At 39.1% G+C, this 18493-nt stretch overlaps 1 protein-coding gene across 2 annotated transcripts in view; it reads right to left on the bottom strand.

Annotated features, from left to right (window-relative positions):
* Positions 1 to 5272: 5272 nt before the first annotated feature.
* TECRL (trans-2,3-enoyl-CoA reductase like) overlaps positions 5273 to 18493 on the bottom strand; it is a 58993-nt gene continuing 45772 nt past the window's right edge. For both annotated transcript variants that reach the window (XM_041488225.1, XM_041488226.1), the window contains exons 5-12: positions 18255 to 18370; positions 16133 to 16238; positions 14980 to 15052; positions 13160 to 13203; positions 9514 to 9571; positions 8556 to 8641; positions 8108 to 8153; positions 5273 to 7002 (exon numbers count right to left, since the gene is read on the bottom strand). In XM_041488225.1, coding sequence (XP_041344159.1) covers positions 6875 to 7002; positions 8108 to 8153; positions 8556 to 8641; positions 9514 to 9571; positions 13160 to 13203; positions 14980 to 15052; positions 16133 to 16238; positions 18255 to 18370 — 657 coding nt within the window. In that variant the 3' untranslated portion in view covers positions 5273 to 6874. The remainder of the gene's footprint in view (positions 7003 to 8107; positions 8154 to 8555; positions 8642 to 9513; positions 9572 to 13159; positions 13204 to 14979; positions 15053 to 16132; positions 16239 to 18254; positions 18371 to 18493) is intronic.

Raw genomic sequence — 18493 nt, 5'->3', positions numbered from 1 at the left:
TGTTTGGTAGGCTACTTATTTAGATGGCTAAGCACATCTTGCATTTGGCTTCAGCATCCTGGCCTTGCACTTATCATATCTGTGACATATATATCACTTGTCGTATCTGTGACACTCGAGCAGTCCAAAGAGGGCTGGTGAAACTCCTCAAACTGCTTGTCAGGGCCATCAGCAAAGGAACTCTGAGAGGAAGTGACTGAGATGGGCTTTGGTCCATCATGGATTCAGAGCCATCAGCACTGGGGTGGGGCAGTCTGTGGGGAGTTTAATTCTTGTGTATGACTGCTGAACGCCCTCTGCAAAGCTCACACACTCACATCCTCAGCCAAAGTCTTGTGTGTGCCCTAAGGTTATCAGGCCAGATATCAGGGTGTGATTCCTGGGGTCTCCTGGGCAGGGCCCAGAGCTGGACTTGATGGTTCTGATGGGTCCCTTCCAACTCAGCATATTCTTTGATTCTGTGCTCCAGCAGCAGGTCATGCAGTAATTCCCTGTGTAACTTTCATCACTAAATGCAAATCAGTCATGTGTGTGAGTGACAATTATTCTAAAATTGGAATTTCCAAGCCAAGTGCAAAAGGGTTTGAGATACAGCTTCCAGCAAATATTTGCATGTGATCAAATGTATTATCTCTTTATTTCATTCTAGATCCATAATCAAGATCACCTGTATTAGATTTCAGGAAATCTTTATTGCACTGCCTTTTCCTGGGAGCGGTGCCCAAGTGCTGAGCCCTGAGCAGAAGCCTGAGTTAAGGAGAAGTTCTAAAATTACCATAGCCCTATTCAGTTTCTCCCTGTATCTGTAAAAGCACAATATCTGTCTTCCTTTTACCTGCTAGAGCCTGCAAAATGGGAAAATGTGTCAAATATGGGGGAGAGTGTTGCTGTTTCTATTGTTACATATTTACAACTTCATAACAAGATGCTAATGCAAACCTGGAGGAACTAAACCTCTACTTTTGCAGAGAGAAGTGCCTGAGTAGCTCCAGCCCTTCAGAGGTTTAGAGCAAAGGAAGCAAGGAGAAGCATTTTGAAGGTGGCGCTCAGATGGTGCCAGGTATTGCAGCTCACTGCTTCAAGATTTAGCTGTGTGCTTGCAACTGGATTAAGGTGGGATGTTTGGCAAGTCTCTGAATATAGATGAACATTGTGCTTCACATTGGAAGGATATCTAAAAATGGCAGCAAAGTATTAGTGTATATATGGGGCAACAGGGCTGGAATTGGTTAACAGTATGCAAAAGACTCTACATCCTCAGTGTTTTGAAATGAAGGGGTTTTCCTGTGACATAATTGTGTATATCAAAGCTCTAAAAGCTAAGTAATTAAGAGTTTGAATGACAGGCTTACAAGTCCAATGCAAAGCACTCTCTGCAAAGAGATGATGTAAGCCAGAGGGTGGAAGAATACAGTGTGTGTGTATATGTGACAAAAATTCCCTGTTGGTTCAAGAATAGGTGCTTTGTTTTTCATTAGATACAATATTGGAGATGTGTCATCTTTAATCCATTTCTGTCAAGCTTGCTTGTCAGAAAGAGTGAAATTTCTTTCAAAAAAGACATAGCTGCTAATCCCTAAAAGCACAGTGCAACCACATTCTGGTCCTTCCAGATCTCTAATCAATGTCTCCTTCTGCAAAGATGCCCTAGAACCTTGGAAATGGCCTCATAATATCAATAGAAAAAATGAAAAGTACCCTTTTTTCCCTATTCTTACCTCGAGGAGAGGGACACCTTTTAAAATATTTGTTTCTTTTGTAACTTTGTGTCACAGTTTCATCAATCAACTGAAAGCTCATCAATTTTCAGTATGAATTAGAGTTTTAAAAATGATTGATGTGGTGGTCTGTTTTCTTTGGAGCCTGTCTTGTAGTACTTTAAAGGAGTGCCCATATGGTGAAACCTGCAATTTTGAAACAAAAGCCTTTTCCCACTGAGTATGACCAGGTACTCAGAATACTGAAAGGAATCAGTCATAGAACTGTATTACTTTTTCACAGGAATAATATTATGTGTTAGGAAAAAACTGGCTAACAATCAGATTTCTTTGACAAAAGATGTGAAGTTTGCTTTTTTAAATATGGAATTCATTAGTATTATTGAATGGCCTTATCATATTTCTTTTAACTATAAATGATTTCCTCCTACTTCGTTCCTGAATTTTCGAAGGCTTCAGAAGTTACATAAAAGCAGGTACACGATAGAAGACTGGCCATTGTGGAGGTGTTAATACGTGGCAGATTTTTTTTTAACCTAAGCATACGTATTTCAGGACCCATTATCTTGTCTTTTCTTTTGATAAAGTGGTTTTAGATTGACTATTATGTTCCAAGGAAATTCAACACAGATTATTTCAGTCACACGGTCACCAACACTGGACAACTGTTCGTCCAGTTGGACAAGATGGGAAAAAAATGTGTTCTCAAATGTCCTCTCAGGGAAGCACTGGGTGAAAGGCAGTCTCTGCTGTGCTACACAAATGAATAACCAAACACCAGGACCACGAGAAAAGCATGGAACAGCTCAGCTCTTGGAGCTGATACCTGCAGAAAAAGTTGTAAATTTGAGTCACAGGTGGCTGAAGGATGTGCAGAGACCATTAACATAAACATTCTTCCGTGATGCTAAACATGTGTGATGTGAAAATCACCTTTAATTGTAGCTGTACAACGGCCTCTGTGCACTCACCTATGATAAAACCGACCTTTCATAAAAAAATATTTTTCATACAGGTACTAATCTGTGTTCAGTGACAGCACAACTCTTCATCTACACTTATTTATTGAACACTGGGATAGGCATAGAGTGTGTTTCTCTAAAAGCTTCCATGAATGTTAATGACAAGGAATATCACTTGTAGACAGCACTTGTGCCTAGGAAAATATAGAAAAGGAAAGCCAATAAAGTATCATGTGAAAAATATTAGCTTGCTGAAAAGCTTTTTATGGTTTGAATTAATTTTTAGTTCAGCAACACTTGTTAAACCTATAAATAGATAAATAGTCTCTTGCCTTCCTATAGCTTTTTTCCTCTTACAGTGTGCTTTAGAAGTCTTCACATTCAGTGATTTTTATTTTATTATATTTAGTTAACACTGCAGGCTCTCTTTCAGAGAACTGCTTTGATAACAGGCTGTTTTATCTCAGTTTCTAGTGTGATAAAAGCCAATTTGGAGTCACTTACTTTATACAAAACAATGCAAAGTACAAGATATTTTGATGATAATAGCAACTTTAAAAAAGGATGACCATCTGCCTTTATTCACTACTCCTGCTTTCAGTGTCCTTTTGAGCTCCACTTTCCCTATGGAAAGATGAAATCACAGGGATCATTTTCCTGTCAGCTGCAAAGATGTGGTAACCATCTTATAAGACAAACATATGGCTGGGTCTTAAGGGCTTTTTCAAGCTGGGAATCCAAATATAGGCTGCCAAGTTGTGTTCAGAAGCATCTGCCACGTCAGTTCCCCATCACAACGCCTCCCTGCACCACCAGAAAGCCTGAGCTGGTGCCTGCTCTTTTCCAGGTTGGCATTTTATGGCAAGAACCAGCCACAGAAATGTAGAGCTGTGTATCTGAAGGCTTAACTTTAGCCTCCTTTACCTGAATGTTTTAGGAATAATTTGGGACACATGAGACTCATCCATGTGGAGAGTTCCAGCAAAATCCCAGTTGTAAACTGCAGGGTGAGTGTGGAAAGACCTGGAAGTTGAGTAATCTCTCCTTGTGGAACAGGGATTACTCTGGGATACACTTCAGTCCCAGTGGCAATGCCATTCTCACACTCCTTATTGGGCAGGCCAGGAAGGATCTATTCATACTCCATCTGATTTGTTTTTACATTTCCTGGCCAAACTGTTGTCTACTCCCTGTATCTCGCTTTATTTGTGGTCTCTTGGTTCTGATGGCTTCCCTCCTGCAGAAGGTTAAGCAGGAATTGCTCCATACATGGGTCTGTAGCAGCTCCTCATGGCTAGCCAGAACGTTTCCAACTTCAACCACTTGATTTTCCTGCTGTCCAGTGCTCCTGCCTCTCCCTTTTGTGAGGAATGTTGTAATTTGCCTCTGTGAGCTGTTATGGCTCTTATTGGAGGTTGACTTCCTCTGACCTTGAGACGTGGGATTCTGGTAGTGGGGTAGCCTTGCCCGTGCCTTCCTTCTGCTGGTGGCTCTGGGAAGTGAGGTCTGCACTTACGGGAAAACACAGATGAAGGAATTTGCAGCTGACCACTTACTTCCTTATCAGCCCCTCAGGGGAGAAAGACCTGGATATGTAGAGCTTAATAAGGCATTTTTCTCCAGGTAACCAGCACAATTATGAGAAACTTCCTTGTTAAAATGTTTGTGTGAAGACAACTGTTTTGATTGAAAATGTGCATGGTGCTTGTGGGCTAAAATCACTGTTGATGTTTTTATACAGTAATACTTTTTTTAACTGTATGGGTTTCTTTTCTTTGCTGGGATTTTTTGGTGTCTATAAGCAAGGTCTCTGAAATGTTTATCAAAACAAAGACTGGTGATTTTTATAAACTTTTTTGTTCTGAAGAAGAATATGCTTCCCATTCCTGGAAGTTAACTTACCTTTTCTAATTGCATGGAACTTGCCCTAAAAATCAGAGGAGGATGTGTAGGAAGGTAAAGGTGCAGAAAGTTAGATTTATTGCTATTTGTGAGGCCATTTAACATTGTTCAGAGCAGTTTTAGCTCATCAACACCCCACTGGTGAGACTCAAAATATCTATCATATTTATCTGAGACAGCCTTCTGCAATGTATCTTCATTTGTTCTTACCTAGTGTTTGCTCTCACCCTTTACTTTTTACCTTACTTTAAAACTTCAGTAATTTACTTCAGGAGCCAGAACTCTTTTCCCCCTTACCCCATGTAGTGAATAACCAACTAATAAACAGGGAGTTAATGATTCCAGAAATATTTCTTCCACCTAAGCTAACTGTTGAATAGGAACTGTGTTCCTGGCAATTGGAATCCCACTGGAAACATGCCTTGAACAGACTTAAAGCTGCAGCCATTGCAATCAAAAGATTAATAGATAAGTAATTGGTTTTAATAAGTCACTCTCCTACATGGACTATTTTAAAACTTTAAGATTGCTAAAATGAGACATTTAATAAACACAAAGGGAAAAGAATTTCAGTAGCTGGATTTAAAAAAAAAACCAGACAGCCACATTTATTCACACATCTAACACTGTCTGGAAATAAAGGGTTTTAAAAATATTGTGGTTAAGTATTTGATTAAAGAGTACAGAAAATAATTTTTCAAAAATAGATCTTTATTAGCAGTCTGGGTCAGAGAACTGGATATTCACTTTGATTAGGGTATTCTGTTGAGAGGAATAAAAATTTTATTTCACAGGTTACAAGTTAAAAAATATGGAAAGTGATGTATTTGCATTACAAAGATGAAACTGAGTTACAGTGGCTAATAGAATAAGTGTTGCAAGTTGGACATTAGAAGAGGGATGTGAACCCAATTTACTAGGCAAATTAACTTTGTTAGAACATGAGCTGGAGCAAAGATAACAGCACCTTTAGGAGACAAACTGCGTGCCATGCTGGTGTACTCCAGTGTTTCTGTAATGGTTATAAAATTCTTTAGGCAAGATTTTTTTCACCAGCCTAAGGGCACCAAAAGGTATTGATAAATGTGCAACAAAATAGAACGAAAGCTGGACTCAATGCCCTAACTCTTCATATCCTAATACCTGCTGAAACAGTTCTGGTTCTTTTGCTCTGCCTTACTAAAATTGTGCTCCTGCATGACCTGGGTGCCACTGATTTGCAAAGAGAGCTACTCAGTATTTCCAGGGCTTGAATAGCAATAATCCCTTAAAAAATAATGTCCTGGAAAGCAAAGTAGCAGATAGAGCCTGGCCAAACTGAAGGGCAGCTGAAGCCTGACAGCAGTGTCCCCCTGAGGCAGTTCAGATATGGACTGAAATGCATTTGGCATCTCGTTCCTGTTTGATAATGAGCCATACTCTGTTTCACCTTGTGCCCAGGGATTTCACAATGCTTCATACAACGTGAATAGTGTCTGGATGCAGTCACTGAACGAGGGGGTCTTAACACACTTGTTAGTGCAGAAGGTTTTCTGCTATTTCCAGACTGTTCAGTGTGAGAAAGGGAAGTGAGCCTCAATGATGTACCCAAGGTTATGCCTCAAATTAGTTACAAGATGGGAAGTGGTCACAAACCCTTGTGGGATGGTGGGGCTGATCTACCTACCTAAAAAAGATAGAAAGACAGTCCTCTTTGCAGTGAGCAATTTAAGCCAATTTGTGTTAAACAATTTGCTACGAGATTTGATTTAAAAAAAAAAAAAAGAAAAACTTAGTGAAGCTAGACTAAACAGTGTTCACAGCATAGTAGTCATGCTTTGATGCTTTAGAGCAGCTGAGGCAGAATGTGCTTTTTCTGTGCAGTTTAATAAAAATAAGGCTGTGAAACATCTTATGATGAAAAAATCCAAGACTGTCCTCAACATCTAACAATGAACCTTAAAATTACCATACCTGAATGTGACAGACGAGTTGTGCTCATTAATTTTAGCAGCATCTGTGCCCCTTTACACCAGCTAAATATCTAGCATTCAATATAAGCAATTTTCTTGTCCCTTTTCAATTAGCTCCATTACAGAAAATCTAATTAAATCATATTTTTTAGCAGGAACCAAGAATTCAAGAGCTAAATTTTTGCATTTAATTAAAACCTCTTCACCTTGAACTGTTAATTTCCTGAAAAAGATATCCAATAGTTTTTCCTCTGATCCACTTAGCTCCTATATGAAATGGCTCATTTACTCTGAGGTGGCTCTTGAAGAGTGCACTTGGGCTCCAACTCTGGTGACAATCTCAGAAGATGATGGGAATCATGGCTGCTTTTCTCCTCACTTCTGGATAAAATCTCTTCAGATACAGCTTGTGTTTCTTCTGGGCCCACAGAGACATCTGGATGACCATCAGGAAAGCAAAGATGCCAACTAGTAGGGAAAAAGATTTAAAGAAAAGGATCACGTGTGTTCTTTCAGTGCCTGTTTCTGGAAATGCAGTAGGGTTCATGGAAATATTTGCAGTCTCTTCTGTGGTCAGAGACAACAAAGCAGTTCCTCTCAGCCTGGCAGTTGATGATATACCACAACCCAAGGCTCAGCCTCCACCTCAGAATTCACACAGATGACCTTCACCTTTGTTAGGCACACCCTGTACCACCTCTGACTTCACCATAAATCCATATATCACAAGGCTTCCTTGGCCATGTGGTGTCTCAACCCATGGCCTCTCTTAACCATGTTTCTAGTTTGCTTCTGATCTATAACATTTCTTTGTTTCTACCTCTGGCTCCCAACCGTGACAGGGAGCTGTGCTCTAACTCCCTGCTGTGCAGAGGGAGAGCTCGATCCTAAAGCAAGTAGGCACTAGCTGCCTGATCCAGCAGGCACCAAATAGGGGATCATTTTACTGCATTTGCATTTTGAAAATTCATTATCCTTTGATTAATGTGGAGGTGGTTAATCAGGAACATCCATTTGGTGTCCAGTCAAGCTACATCTGGGACGATTACAGCAAATATGAGCGTGCTGTATATGTTTCTGCTCCTGCCACTGTAAGGACAGCCCTACATTGTCCCCAGACTTTCAGATAATTTTCATACCAAAGCCTAAAACACAAGAATGTTTCATCTTTTCAAACAAAATTTTGATATAATTTTTGCGTGATGCAGTTTAACCCACTTTTGAAATTTGTTTATTTTCCATTTGTCATGTGGGGCTATTTCTTACAATTAGTTTTTATAGGTTTCTGTTTTGAAATGGAAAAATCATTTAAAAATTGAATGTTTTGGAGACCTCAGTCCCAGGGACCATATTTTTGTGTGTATAGGTCTTCTGAGGATGCAGCAAAATACTGAGCAAGAGTCACAAATTCCACTGAGCAGGCTGCTCTTACGAGCATCTTGGAGGTTTATCTCATATGGCAAATTTGATGGCAATATTTCATATACTATAAACTTTTTTGGCAAATCTTAGATTTCTAGAATTCTCTTCCACAAACACTTTAAATGCTGCCTTCATTCTGTTTCAAACTTACCTGGCAGAGTTTGTGTCATCACTGTGAAACTAATCCAAGACCCAGCCTGTTGCAAAGAAAAAGTCATAGTTAGTTCTATATTTTATGTAAAGCAAAATGGCAAGTTTTCAAGAGCTCCCCATGGAAAAAGAGTGTGGTACTTGTACTGGAAATGGGAGAGGAAAAATAGTAAGAAATAAACCCCCCAATGTGATGGATGAGGTGAAGAGATGGGTGGTAAATCTTTAGGTCACTGGGGAGACTGTAGACAAAGTCTGTGTGATAGTGATGTGAGGGAAAAGGAGGGTCTGGTGGAGAAACATTTGTGGGAGCAAGGAGACTCTGACATAAGAAGCATGAGGATGGGTGTGCAGAGAAAAATGTGTGCAGGTGTTGCAGATTTTCTGCAGACAAAGGCTGAAGCAGTAACCACCTACCCTTTGCACATAAGCAGAAGAAAGTCACGTACCTCGTATGTATAGTTGGGACAGGATACCAGCAGGAAGAGCCATGTGAAGGGGTTGTAGGTTGGACTTGGAAAACAGGTTCTATTTCCTTGTGAAAGGAAAAAAAAAAAAAAAAGAGTGGGGAAAATCAGAACCAGTTTCAGTACAGGGAGAGGGGAACTGAGCCTTATCACAGCCTGACTATGTAACAGCAATCCCCTGGGCCAATGCTCTCAGGGTACAACCTGTTAGAAAAGTTTCAGTGAAATCTTTTGAGCTCTATTTATCTCAGTGAGAAAGAACTTAAATCAGCTTTTTGGCTCTTGCTGCTTTTAAGCTGAATTAAGCCCCTTGCAAGAAATAACATAAGCAGTTTCCTAACCAGAGTGCATGAAAACATTCCAGAATAGAAACTGACTTCTGTGTGTGAAGTTGATCATACTGTGGTGTTTTCTTCAATAGGGTGTTCTAGTGGGGAAATTACACTATTAGTGTCTGAAAACATATTTCACTTTCCGGTATATATTGTATAACCTTTATTCTCATGACACAAAAATGCAGAAACCCCAACCTGTTAAGAGCATATATATACACTGTGTAAGTATTCATGAGTCTGTCTCTGTGTATTTGAATATATGCAAGTACATGTTTGCCTGAGATGAATGTGTCTAAAAACTCTGCAATATAGTTTAGAAGTTTTTGGGACTTATTTAAAATTAAATGCATTGATGTCAGTCACCAGCATGCTTTAAAAAACTTAAATCCATATTTAAATTGCAGTTGTGTCTAATTAAGATAAATTTGCTATAAGTTTTAAACAACAGCAGTGTTGCTAATGTTTCCTTGTCACAATTTTTTGAAGGTGTTAGGCCAATAGCATGGTTACTACTTCATCTTTCTTTATTCAGTGGATGTAGGTACATAAATTACTGTACAGCAGCAGAAGATGGATAGGTTAAGGAACAGGAAACAAAGACAGACCTGAATTGGTTTGGTGAGCTAAAGCTACGTTGATAAAGTGATTTCCAGCTTCACACATCTGCAAGACATTAAAAACATATTTTCAGTCATATGCCTAAAAGGCTGTGGCAACTGTGTGCAGTGCATAACCAGAACCTTCCCCATTACAACTCAGTCTCTGTATCCAGGAAATATGTATTCCAAAAAACAGCCTGTGATCTCTGTCACACACAGAAGTGTCCAGTGAACACTGTGGGTGCAGCCTGGGGTGAAAGCCCCTGGCACATCTCCACAGAGCTCTGTGCAGCCTGGCCTTCAGTGGGGCTCCCATGCTCAGCACATGGCCCTGGGGAGATCAGGGAGATTCCCTGGCTCTAAAGAATTCATCAAGATGCTCTTCTTGATTTTTTTTCTGGATTCAATCCAAGCTGCAAAGAAGCAGGTGAAAAGCTGACCTCTGGTTTCGTAAAGATGTCACTAGTTAATATCCCTGCATCTCTTTCTACACACACTTTCAAAGGTGTTCAGCAGAACAGGAAGGAAAAAAAGGGTGATTAAAAAAGGAGTAGTCTCTAAAAGGCAGACTGGTTGAATGGACAGTAGTCAGGGATCGATCAGGGAAGGGAGCCAGTACTGTTCCTGGTTCTGGAACTCTCTGGTTATGCCATTTCCAGCCATAACCAACTTCTCAAAGCTGGTCTCTAACATTTAGGTATTTCAAACCTTTAGTAGCGGTACCATTTCTCTCCATTTGGTTATACAGCCTGTAGCACTGGCTGATTTCAGATTTGCTTCAGGCTTTCAGTAGGAAAGGCTTATCAGCTAGGACTGCTGAAGAATGAAAATCAATATTTGCCCATATTTAAAATGGAAACTGGTAGGAAAATCAGTTTAAATTCCTGAAGAAGATAACCTGTCATCACAACTATGTAATTTTATGGTTGTCATTTTTCTCCTACTCTGTGAAGAAAACTAAAATGGTGCATACAGTTCAAGCTCGGGCTGAATTGAACTTTTTTTATTAATTTCTAGGTTTGAAGACTGATTTGGCCTCTCAAATTGAAAAGATTCAGTGTTAAAAAGTTGCATTTTCTTATATAATTTATCATTCTATATCTTGCAAGGGTCAAAAATGTTTAAGAAATTAAAATAAAAAGGGAAATGTTAAAACCTAGAGATGTTAAAAGTGTGAAGACACAAAATTAATACAAAAGATGAAGAGCTTCAACTGTCATTTTTAAGTAAATTCTGAAAGTCATCCATAACAAATTTTTGTTAGAACTAATTGAAAGAAATGTGCAATTTCATTTTATATTGAAAAGTGCTATTACCTGAAAGAACATTGTAGATAGAAGAATTACTGAAGAATTTTTCCTTTTTTGGTAGAGATTTTTGTGGGGTTTGCTTGGAAGATTTAAATCAGGTTTATTCATATATAGATCTGTTATAAGCTGTTATTCTGCATGGGTAGGTAGTTCAAGTCCTGCTGTCCTTTTAAATTATTTTAATTCCAACTAACTGACAATCCTCTACTATAAATACCAGATGTAAAACACTAAATAGCCAGAAAATGAAATTCCATTATAAAATACCATATCAGAAGCTATAACTCTAAGCATAGCAATGGACATAATTTTAATTTACATACTTCCAATTATGAGCTGGGAACGTGATTTGTTTTTTCTAATTGCTATTATTTTAAAGAAATAGTTTTTGTGGTTAGAAGTGGTTTTGTAAGACACTATAGCTAATGAGATGTCTATAGTATTGTAGAGCAAGAGATATTCACACACTATAATTAACCCCTATTAATTCCAAGCAAAACAAGCTAAAGGCATTTCTGCAGGGATTTTTATTGGCTTACCTTTGACTCTGCAGCTGCATTCTGCCGTGATTAACTCTTATGTCTCTCTTTAGACATGTGACTGTTAATGTTCTACAATGATAACCACTGCTAAATTTAAGCTAGTCCTCAGTTTATCATATATAAAATATGGGGCAGCGGGAAAGAGCAGAGAAAAAGCTGAAGCTATTTACAATTATAAAATATTGAAGCCTACACACTGTTTCCCCTCTTTATATTCCAAGTGTACCCTATGAGAAAAACATCTCTGCAAAGCTTAATTCCTCTAAACATGAGAATCTTGCAGGAGGACCTGCAGAAACTCTTCATATTACTCAGTACTGTTGTTTACAGCAGCTGCAGACGTATACACTTAAATCAGGATATGTAATAAAGACAAGACTTAAAGGAAGGTAAAAAAAGAAAGAAATCTTCCAAATATTTTATTCATATGTTTCAGAAACCTGTGAAAACAGCTCAAATTATTTTATTTCGTATGTTGATGTTTTAAATTCTTTGTCCGGGAATCTGCCAACACAAGATCTCAAAAGGAACAGGTCTTGAGTTTCCATGGGTAGGGAGTTCTCAAAAGAGCTGTAAGAATTCAGAGCCTAGACCAGGTGCTGATGCAAATCTTAAGGGGATTGACATATTTTATAGCAAACACCCCCAACAGGACTCATCCCTTTGCTTGATGGCACCATTTTCCTTGCAGGGCACATTCCACAGAGGCAGGGAAGGATGTTTCAAAGGAAAAGGAGGCTTTCTCTAAGCAGAGACTTTGATGAGGACTAGTTTTGCTGGCAGCACTGAATATTCAGGCAAGCAGCTTGCTTGGACTCAAACACCCCCTGAGCCTGGGAAGGGTGCACGCAGCAAAGTTCTGGGCGTACTGCTGGCTGCCAGTGCCACAGCCTCCTGTCTCTGCAGTACTGGGCTATTGCTTTTGGCTCTAGAGCATCATGGAGTGTGTGAGCTTCTTCACAGAGGTATTTTTCTCATCTTTGCTGTACCTTATTAGAGCAAGAAAAACTGAGAACTGCATGGACAGACTCAGAGACAAATACTGCCAAAACTGTGACCTTCAAGGGTCCTGTTTTACAAAAGCATTTAAATATTGCTAATGAGTTTTTGGATGTTTTTCTGAATAGTGTTTGCCTGAAGGAGCCTAGACATATGATTGTCCCATCACCCTGTCATGTTTCTGGAAACTGATCTGTATCTGATCTTCAGAGAGGATGCTTTGGCTCTGGCTCAGCAGTTCCAGAGGACAGAGAGGATATACATTTCCATGAGAACTTCTACTTCTTACCAAGCCTCTGTCTCACTATAAAGTTATGTTCAAACAGCAGCTTGGGTAGTCTCAGCCATCCTTCATGAGCTACTCTTTCCCTTGGTTTATCCCAATCTGGCAGTATTTATTTATATTGTTTTTAATAGCTGTCCATGTAAGTTATTCAGGGTACACTGAACTATTGCAAAGAGTGCTTGGTACATAATTCTTCAGTATTTTAAAAAATGACAAGGTTCAGTCTGTCTAAATATTAGTGTTCTAACACAATTACCAGTAGTAAAAATGCTGATGATGTTCTCACATCTCTCAAATACAGTACTGCAGTTTAAACTCTGTGTATGTAAATATTAGTAAGGCACTTCCTGACTGAGAAGCCTTGATAGATTAGTACTAAATCCAGTCAAACTACACAAGGCTGTGGACATGAACTTATGTATACACACAAATGCACAGAAGCATTACTGCATTTTGCTAAATTGTAACTTAATCCTATTCTATAATCATAAATAAAACTTCATTTTTGTACATACCAGAAAAGCAAGAGCAGCATAAGAAACTTGTTTGTGGCCAAATGCTAGAAAACAGAATGAAATTATAAATTGCATTTTACGGTATGCACATGGTTTGCTATGGATGAAATTAATCTAGTGCTGAGGAGCAGAAATGCTTCTTTCCTGACAGGCTCTGCAGAAATTGGATATTATCACACACAATATGAAGACAATACAACCAGTAACAGCACTCTAGATATGCCAGTTTTACATTACTCATCTCAAGGCTGTTTTCACCCAACTTTTTTTAGTATTTGCCAGCTTCATATATCCAAGTGTTTTGTCAAAGCAGCTGGTGGTGGTGAATACCTTGAAAAGGCAAGGAGGAGAGTGGAGTGGAGTGAAGGTCAGCATCAAAATCCATATCAGTATCCATAGACCCTTCTATTTCCATGAGCAGAAAACTCAGTGCATAACCTACTCATTACCTTCTTTTTACTTTACTAGTGAGGCAGTAGTGAGGCTTTACTACACAGCCACTATCTGCTTCACAGTCATGCAAGAAACACATTTAATATTTGTAAATTTTACCTGCCATCTGGCTGCCCCCTCCTTCTTCTGATTGTCCCCAAACCAGTGTAGGGCTCTACCATGTTCATGTCCAAAGCTTTACAGCTCCCAAGCAAACCTTGGTCGTAGCTGGGGAGCACAAACCATGCGTACATACCTCACTTGCCTTGGCTATGTCTCATCAACCTTTACTTTTGAGAGCTCCTTTTTCCTGGCTGGCACAGGACCCCTCTGTGGTGCCAAAGGCATTTTAAGGCAATGGCAAGCAGTTAGAAATATTTCTTCTGGATGCTTCCTCTTTTGTGCCTTGAACAAAGAGTTTCCCCTATAAAGAAGCTGCACTTATTGATTTGATAGCCCAGGATGCTAAAAACTGTGTCTAGGGAGGTTTCTGCATTGTTTGCAGCATTGTTGTTAAAGCCACACCAAATCCAACTGTCATTCAATGAATCACATCATTTTGAAATAGAACTTTTGTGCTAGTTTGAAAGAAAAGCAAGTGTCATCTAGGAGAAATTTTTGATTGGAAAAACGTAGCAATTTAACTAAGTCTAAATAAAAATGGCAAAGCAAATGCTTTTTCCCCAAAGTTCATATATAAATCTGAGATACAGAAGAAAAGAAAGGTATAACAAGTAAAGTATCAAATAAAATAAAACCTGTGCCAATTATTCTCAAAAGAAGCAAAAGTGCAGAGAGCAAACAGAAAAAAAAAATCATGAAGAAACAGCAGTGCAACAATAAAATATGGTGTGAGGGAATGAAATGATGGATGAAATCCAAAAATTGAAAAAAAAAAGTCTTTGTGTTACCAGCAGTATATGATGGATTTTTACTGGTTTCTCAGGGGGAAAAAAAAAAAGAAAAAAAAAAAAAAAGAAAAAAAAATCAACTAATTTTCATGAAAAGGATGTATCTTTAGCAAATAAATATCTCCTCCAAGAAAATGCAACCAACTCTATTTCTCTCTTCCCTTCTTTAATACAAATGCTGCGAAGATGAGCAAAAAATATTGATCTTTGTGTTTTCTCTGCTTGTCCAAGATGTGCTGTTTGTAAACTGGACAGCAATTGGCCATTGCTGAAGAGGCACAAACATTCAGTGGCACAAAGCAGAACTGCTTCCAACACAAGAATCTTCCTCCTGAAAGGGAGCAAAGACTAATTTCTGGCTGGATCAGTCATATGATTTCATGAGAGACCCATTTCTTGATTTTGGAGAACTTCAGGTTACAGGGCAAAGAGTTTTTCAAAGTGAGTTTGTCAGTTTTGTGTCCTACCCATACCTACATGGCGGCGTGTACCGTGGGTGGTTGATGTAGTATGCGATCCAGGATGTGAATCCCCAGTAAAAGGCACAGCCCTGGAAAAGACAGATAGTTTTTTTGAAAGGGCAATAAGGAAGAGCAAATTGTAACTTTCAAAGTATAAATTCTGCCAAGTGCAAAACCTGGGCGACCACTGAAAGGCTTTGCAGTTTCTTGTGAGCCTTAAAATACATATCTTTCTAAGTTGCTGTGAAGTCAGTAAAAAAATTTGGGATACAGTGTAGATTTTTTTTTTTTTATGTTGAATGTGTTTTATTCCTGTTGTAGGAATTGGCACTCATCTTCTCATTTTACTGCAGAAGATTTTATTTCTATAAGCAGTGCTATTAAAAGACTAGGGCTGGTTAACACAGCTGAGCTGTTGCTGTACCTGAAATTCAGCATTTCCAAGTAAGGTAGAGCAAGACAAACAGAACACTGAACCAGACAAAACAAGAAAGAGTAAAAGTGAAGCCCTGTGTCGTATCCATGTGTTAATCTCCTTCACCAAAATCCTAAATGTTTAAAGGGAGGGTCTTTATGTCACACTGAATGTGATGGAGAGGTGATACAAAGTGGCCAAGATAGAGTGTATAAAATAAAATAAAAGAAGGCCTGTGAGTAATGGCACACTGTTGAAATTCAGGAGGCTTTGGAAGGGAGAAGACCTGGCCAGCTCAGTATCTTCCTACCTGGGGCGTCCATCTATTGAAGGAGAATGGTTTTTTCCTACTTGTAATTTGATTTTTCACTCCCTAGCACAAGGCTGCTTCTTGCTCTGTATTTATACTGTACCAAGGAAGCAGTGTATGATTTCTGTCAACACTGCTAGATGTTGCAGCAGCAGCTATCACCATAAAATAGCACTGAGTCTGAAAAATATCCTGGAGTTGACAGTCAGCCCCTTGGGTGAATGAGTCAAGGTGGACATTTACATGCAGGAGCAAAAATGGACATTGATTTCAATTTATGTCCTTGGGGACATGGTCCTAAAATCTGTCCTGTTATCTGTATTTTCACTAAACGTAATTCCTGGAGCTACAAAATAAATTAATTTTTATTTCCCTATCTTCTTCCAAGGACTGCCTTGGTATGAGGATATTCTCTCTTACACAAGATGATAAAAATATTGTCACCTTTATCATATTTTTCAGAGGAGTGTGCCCTTCCGAAAACTTGTGAACAAATAATGTCTCCAGAAGATGTCTGATGTAGTGTAAACAGTGACAGAAGCAGGCCAAGCTGCAAGAGAAAAAAAAAAAAAAAAGGAAATTAAGGTAAATGAAATATTGTTTTTATTACTTCACATTTAATGTCATGAAAGGAATAAGAACTAATATTCCAAAACTGCAGTCACATTAAAATTGTAGGATTTAAGATACTGTCTTAATTGAAGCACCTGGAACCAAAGATTGATGGAATAATTTTCAGTGTTAGACAAAGTTGCTTGCATTTTGCAGGGAAGCAACTTATTTTTACTAGCCTTGAAATAAAAAGAGCTCCTCGAGCTCTGAATATGATACATAGTCCTGACAAGGCATTTAGGCAGGACAGCCAGGCGTCTGACGCGCCTTTCCAAAAGATGTCTCCCACGTTTTAAGGCCACCTTAATGCTCCTGTAGGATGTGTCTGACATTTAAAAACATTCTGAATATCTTCTGAATGGTTTCCTTGTCCTTTGCCAACTCAAGTAGCTGCACGGAGGTAGTTTGTGTTTCATTTCCTTGCAGACGCAAAATGAGATTTTGTTGCGAGTTAATCCATTCTGATGGCTTTTTTGTTGCCTGTTATAAAGAAATGAGGCAATTGTGGTAGAAATTATTATATTGATCCTCTTTTGAGGAAGATTATGAAACAATAACAGGCATTGCTGATTTGCTTCTGAGAATGAGCTGCGGCTCCTAGTGATTGAGTTTCAGAAACAAATGTCAGGAGTGATTCCTGATGGCATTTTATCTTGGTTACATTTACTGTACTACCATAGCCCCTCTTGCTGCAAACCAATTATAAGACATAAATGAAAAGTGTTTTTCAGCATGTGAATTCTCAAATAATTTTATTATGCATTGTGTATGGCAGCTAAAGTCAAAGATTAAACAATTTCAAAGTAATTAAACCAGAGAGAGTTGAGCTAAGAGAATTTCAAACAATTAATGACTTATCCAAAGCCTGGAGCAAATTTCCAGCTTTGCTGGAAATTTTTAAATTAATTTGGCTTAGGATGGGGACCTCAGATGAACCCGTTAAGGAGTGGTCACTGGCAGGATTCTGCACAACCCTTGCCCACACAAAAGAAGGCAAAGGCATTGCAGGTTCTTCTGTGCTGCCAGAAACTCTCTCCTTTTAAGCATATGCGCAAGAGAAGGAAGACAAGTATCTTGCAGCTCTGGATTTGAATTCAATTATTCTGTGTTCTCATTCCCAGCTCCACTAACTCCCTTAATGTCTCTCCAAGTGCCTGTTCCTCCATCTGTAAATGGCATTATTACACTCACTGTATTTCTCTGCTGTGTACCAGTTCCCCTGATTCTGCAATCACCGTGTGGAAAAAATGTGGGGGAAAGTTGTTCAGTACTTGAGCCTCCTAGGTGCCTGTGTACCCTCCTATAAGTGGTCCAGCTTATGCAGGTGACAGGCTTTCCTTGATCACTTGTCACCTTTCCGCCAGGCACTAATCCAGAATGGGGAGAATTCCACTGAAGGAAAGTTCCTTTAAGTGTGAAAGTTCCCAGTCTGCCTGGTGCATTCTACCACCGTTCTGTGGAGATGCTTCTTTTGAGTTTCTTGACCTGGTTCATGACATGCACACCTGTTGAATTTCCTCCTTCTTGTGCCTAGGTAAGAGCTGGTGTGGGGGTAGTTATCTTCTGTGCTGGATGCTGATGCTGCTCATCTCAAGTGCAGGAATGTGCTTTAAGGCAACTGGGAGTGGGGCACCTAGTCTTGTCTTCTCTGTCAAGCTTGACTTTGGGTTACTACCCACTGTGATTATTATTTCACTTTCTGATTTGATGCCAAAGTATTTAGGGAAAACAATGCATCTCCATGGTGACCAGGTGCAGTGGCCATTGCTGGTATCCCATTTTTTGTCAAGCTTGCAAGTGCTGCTAAAATGACACATAGGTATTGGTAATAACTGAATATGACACCAGGCAGGTAGCCTCACACCCCCTGTAACATCCTCAGCTCTGGAAATGCAGTCTCCATCCCTTTGGTTTGTCATGATCCGGGAAAATAATTCCCACAAGTGTCACTTACTGAACCACTGGGTGGCGGAAGTTCTTCCTGCTTTCCACTTGATCATAAATAGTCGAGAGGCGAATGTAGAAGAGCAGATATATGAGAAGAGGCCCGGTGTATTCTGTTAGAAAAAACTAGAAATGAAAAATAAAATAGCTGTGGCAGAGTAGAAAATTATATCAGGAAAAGTGTGAGAGAAAGAATACCTCTATCCACAACATCTATTCATTCCTCAAATGACTTTTGGCTTCATTTTC

Source organism: Pyrgilauda ruficollis, unplaced genomic scaffold, assembly GCF_017590135.1.
Source record: "Pyrgilauda ruficollis isolate IOZ18807 unplaced genomic scaffold, ASM1759013v1 scaffold89, whole genome shotgun sequence".
NCBI classification, from domain to species: domain Eukaryota; kingdom Metazoa; phylum Chordata; class Aves; order Passeriformes; family Passeridae; genus Pyrgilauda; species Pyrgilauda ruficollis.
Note: the sequence above shows the minus strand (reverse complement) of the source record. Positions and strands in the feature narration are given on the sequence as shown.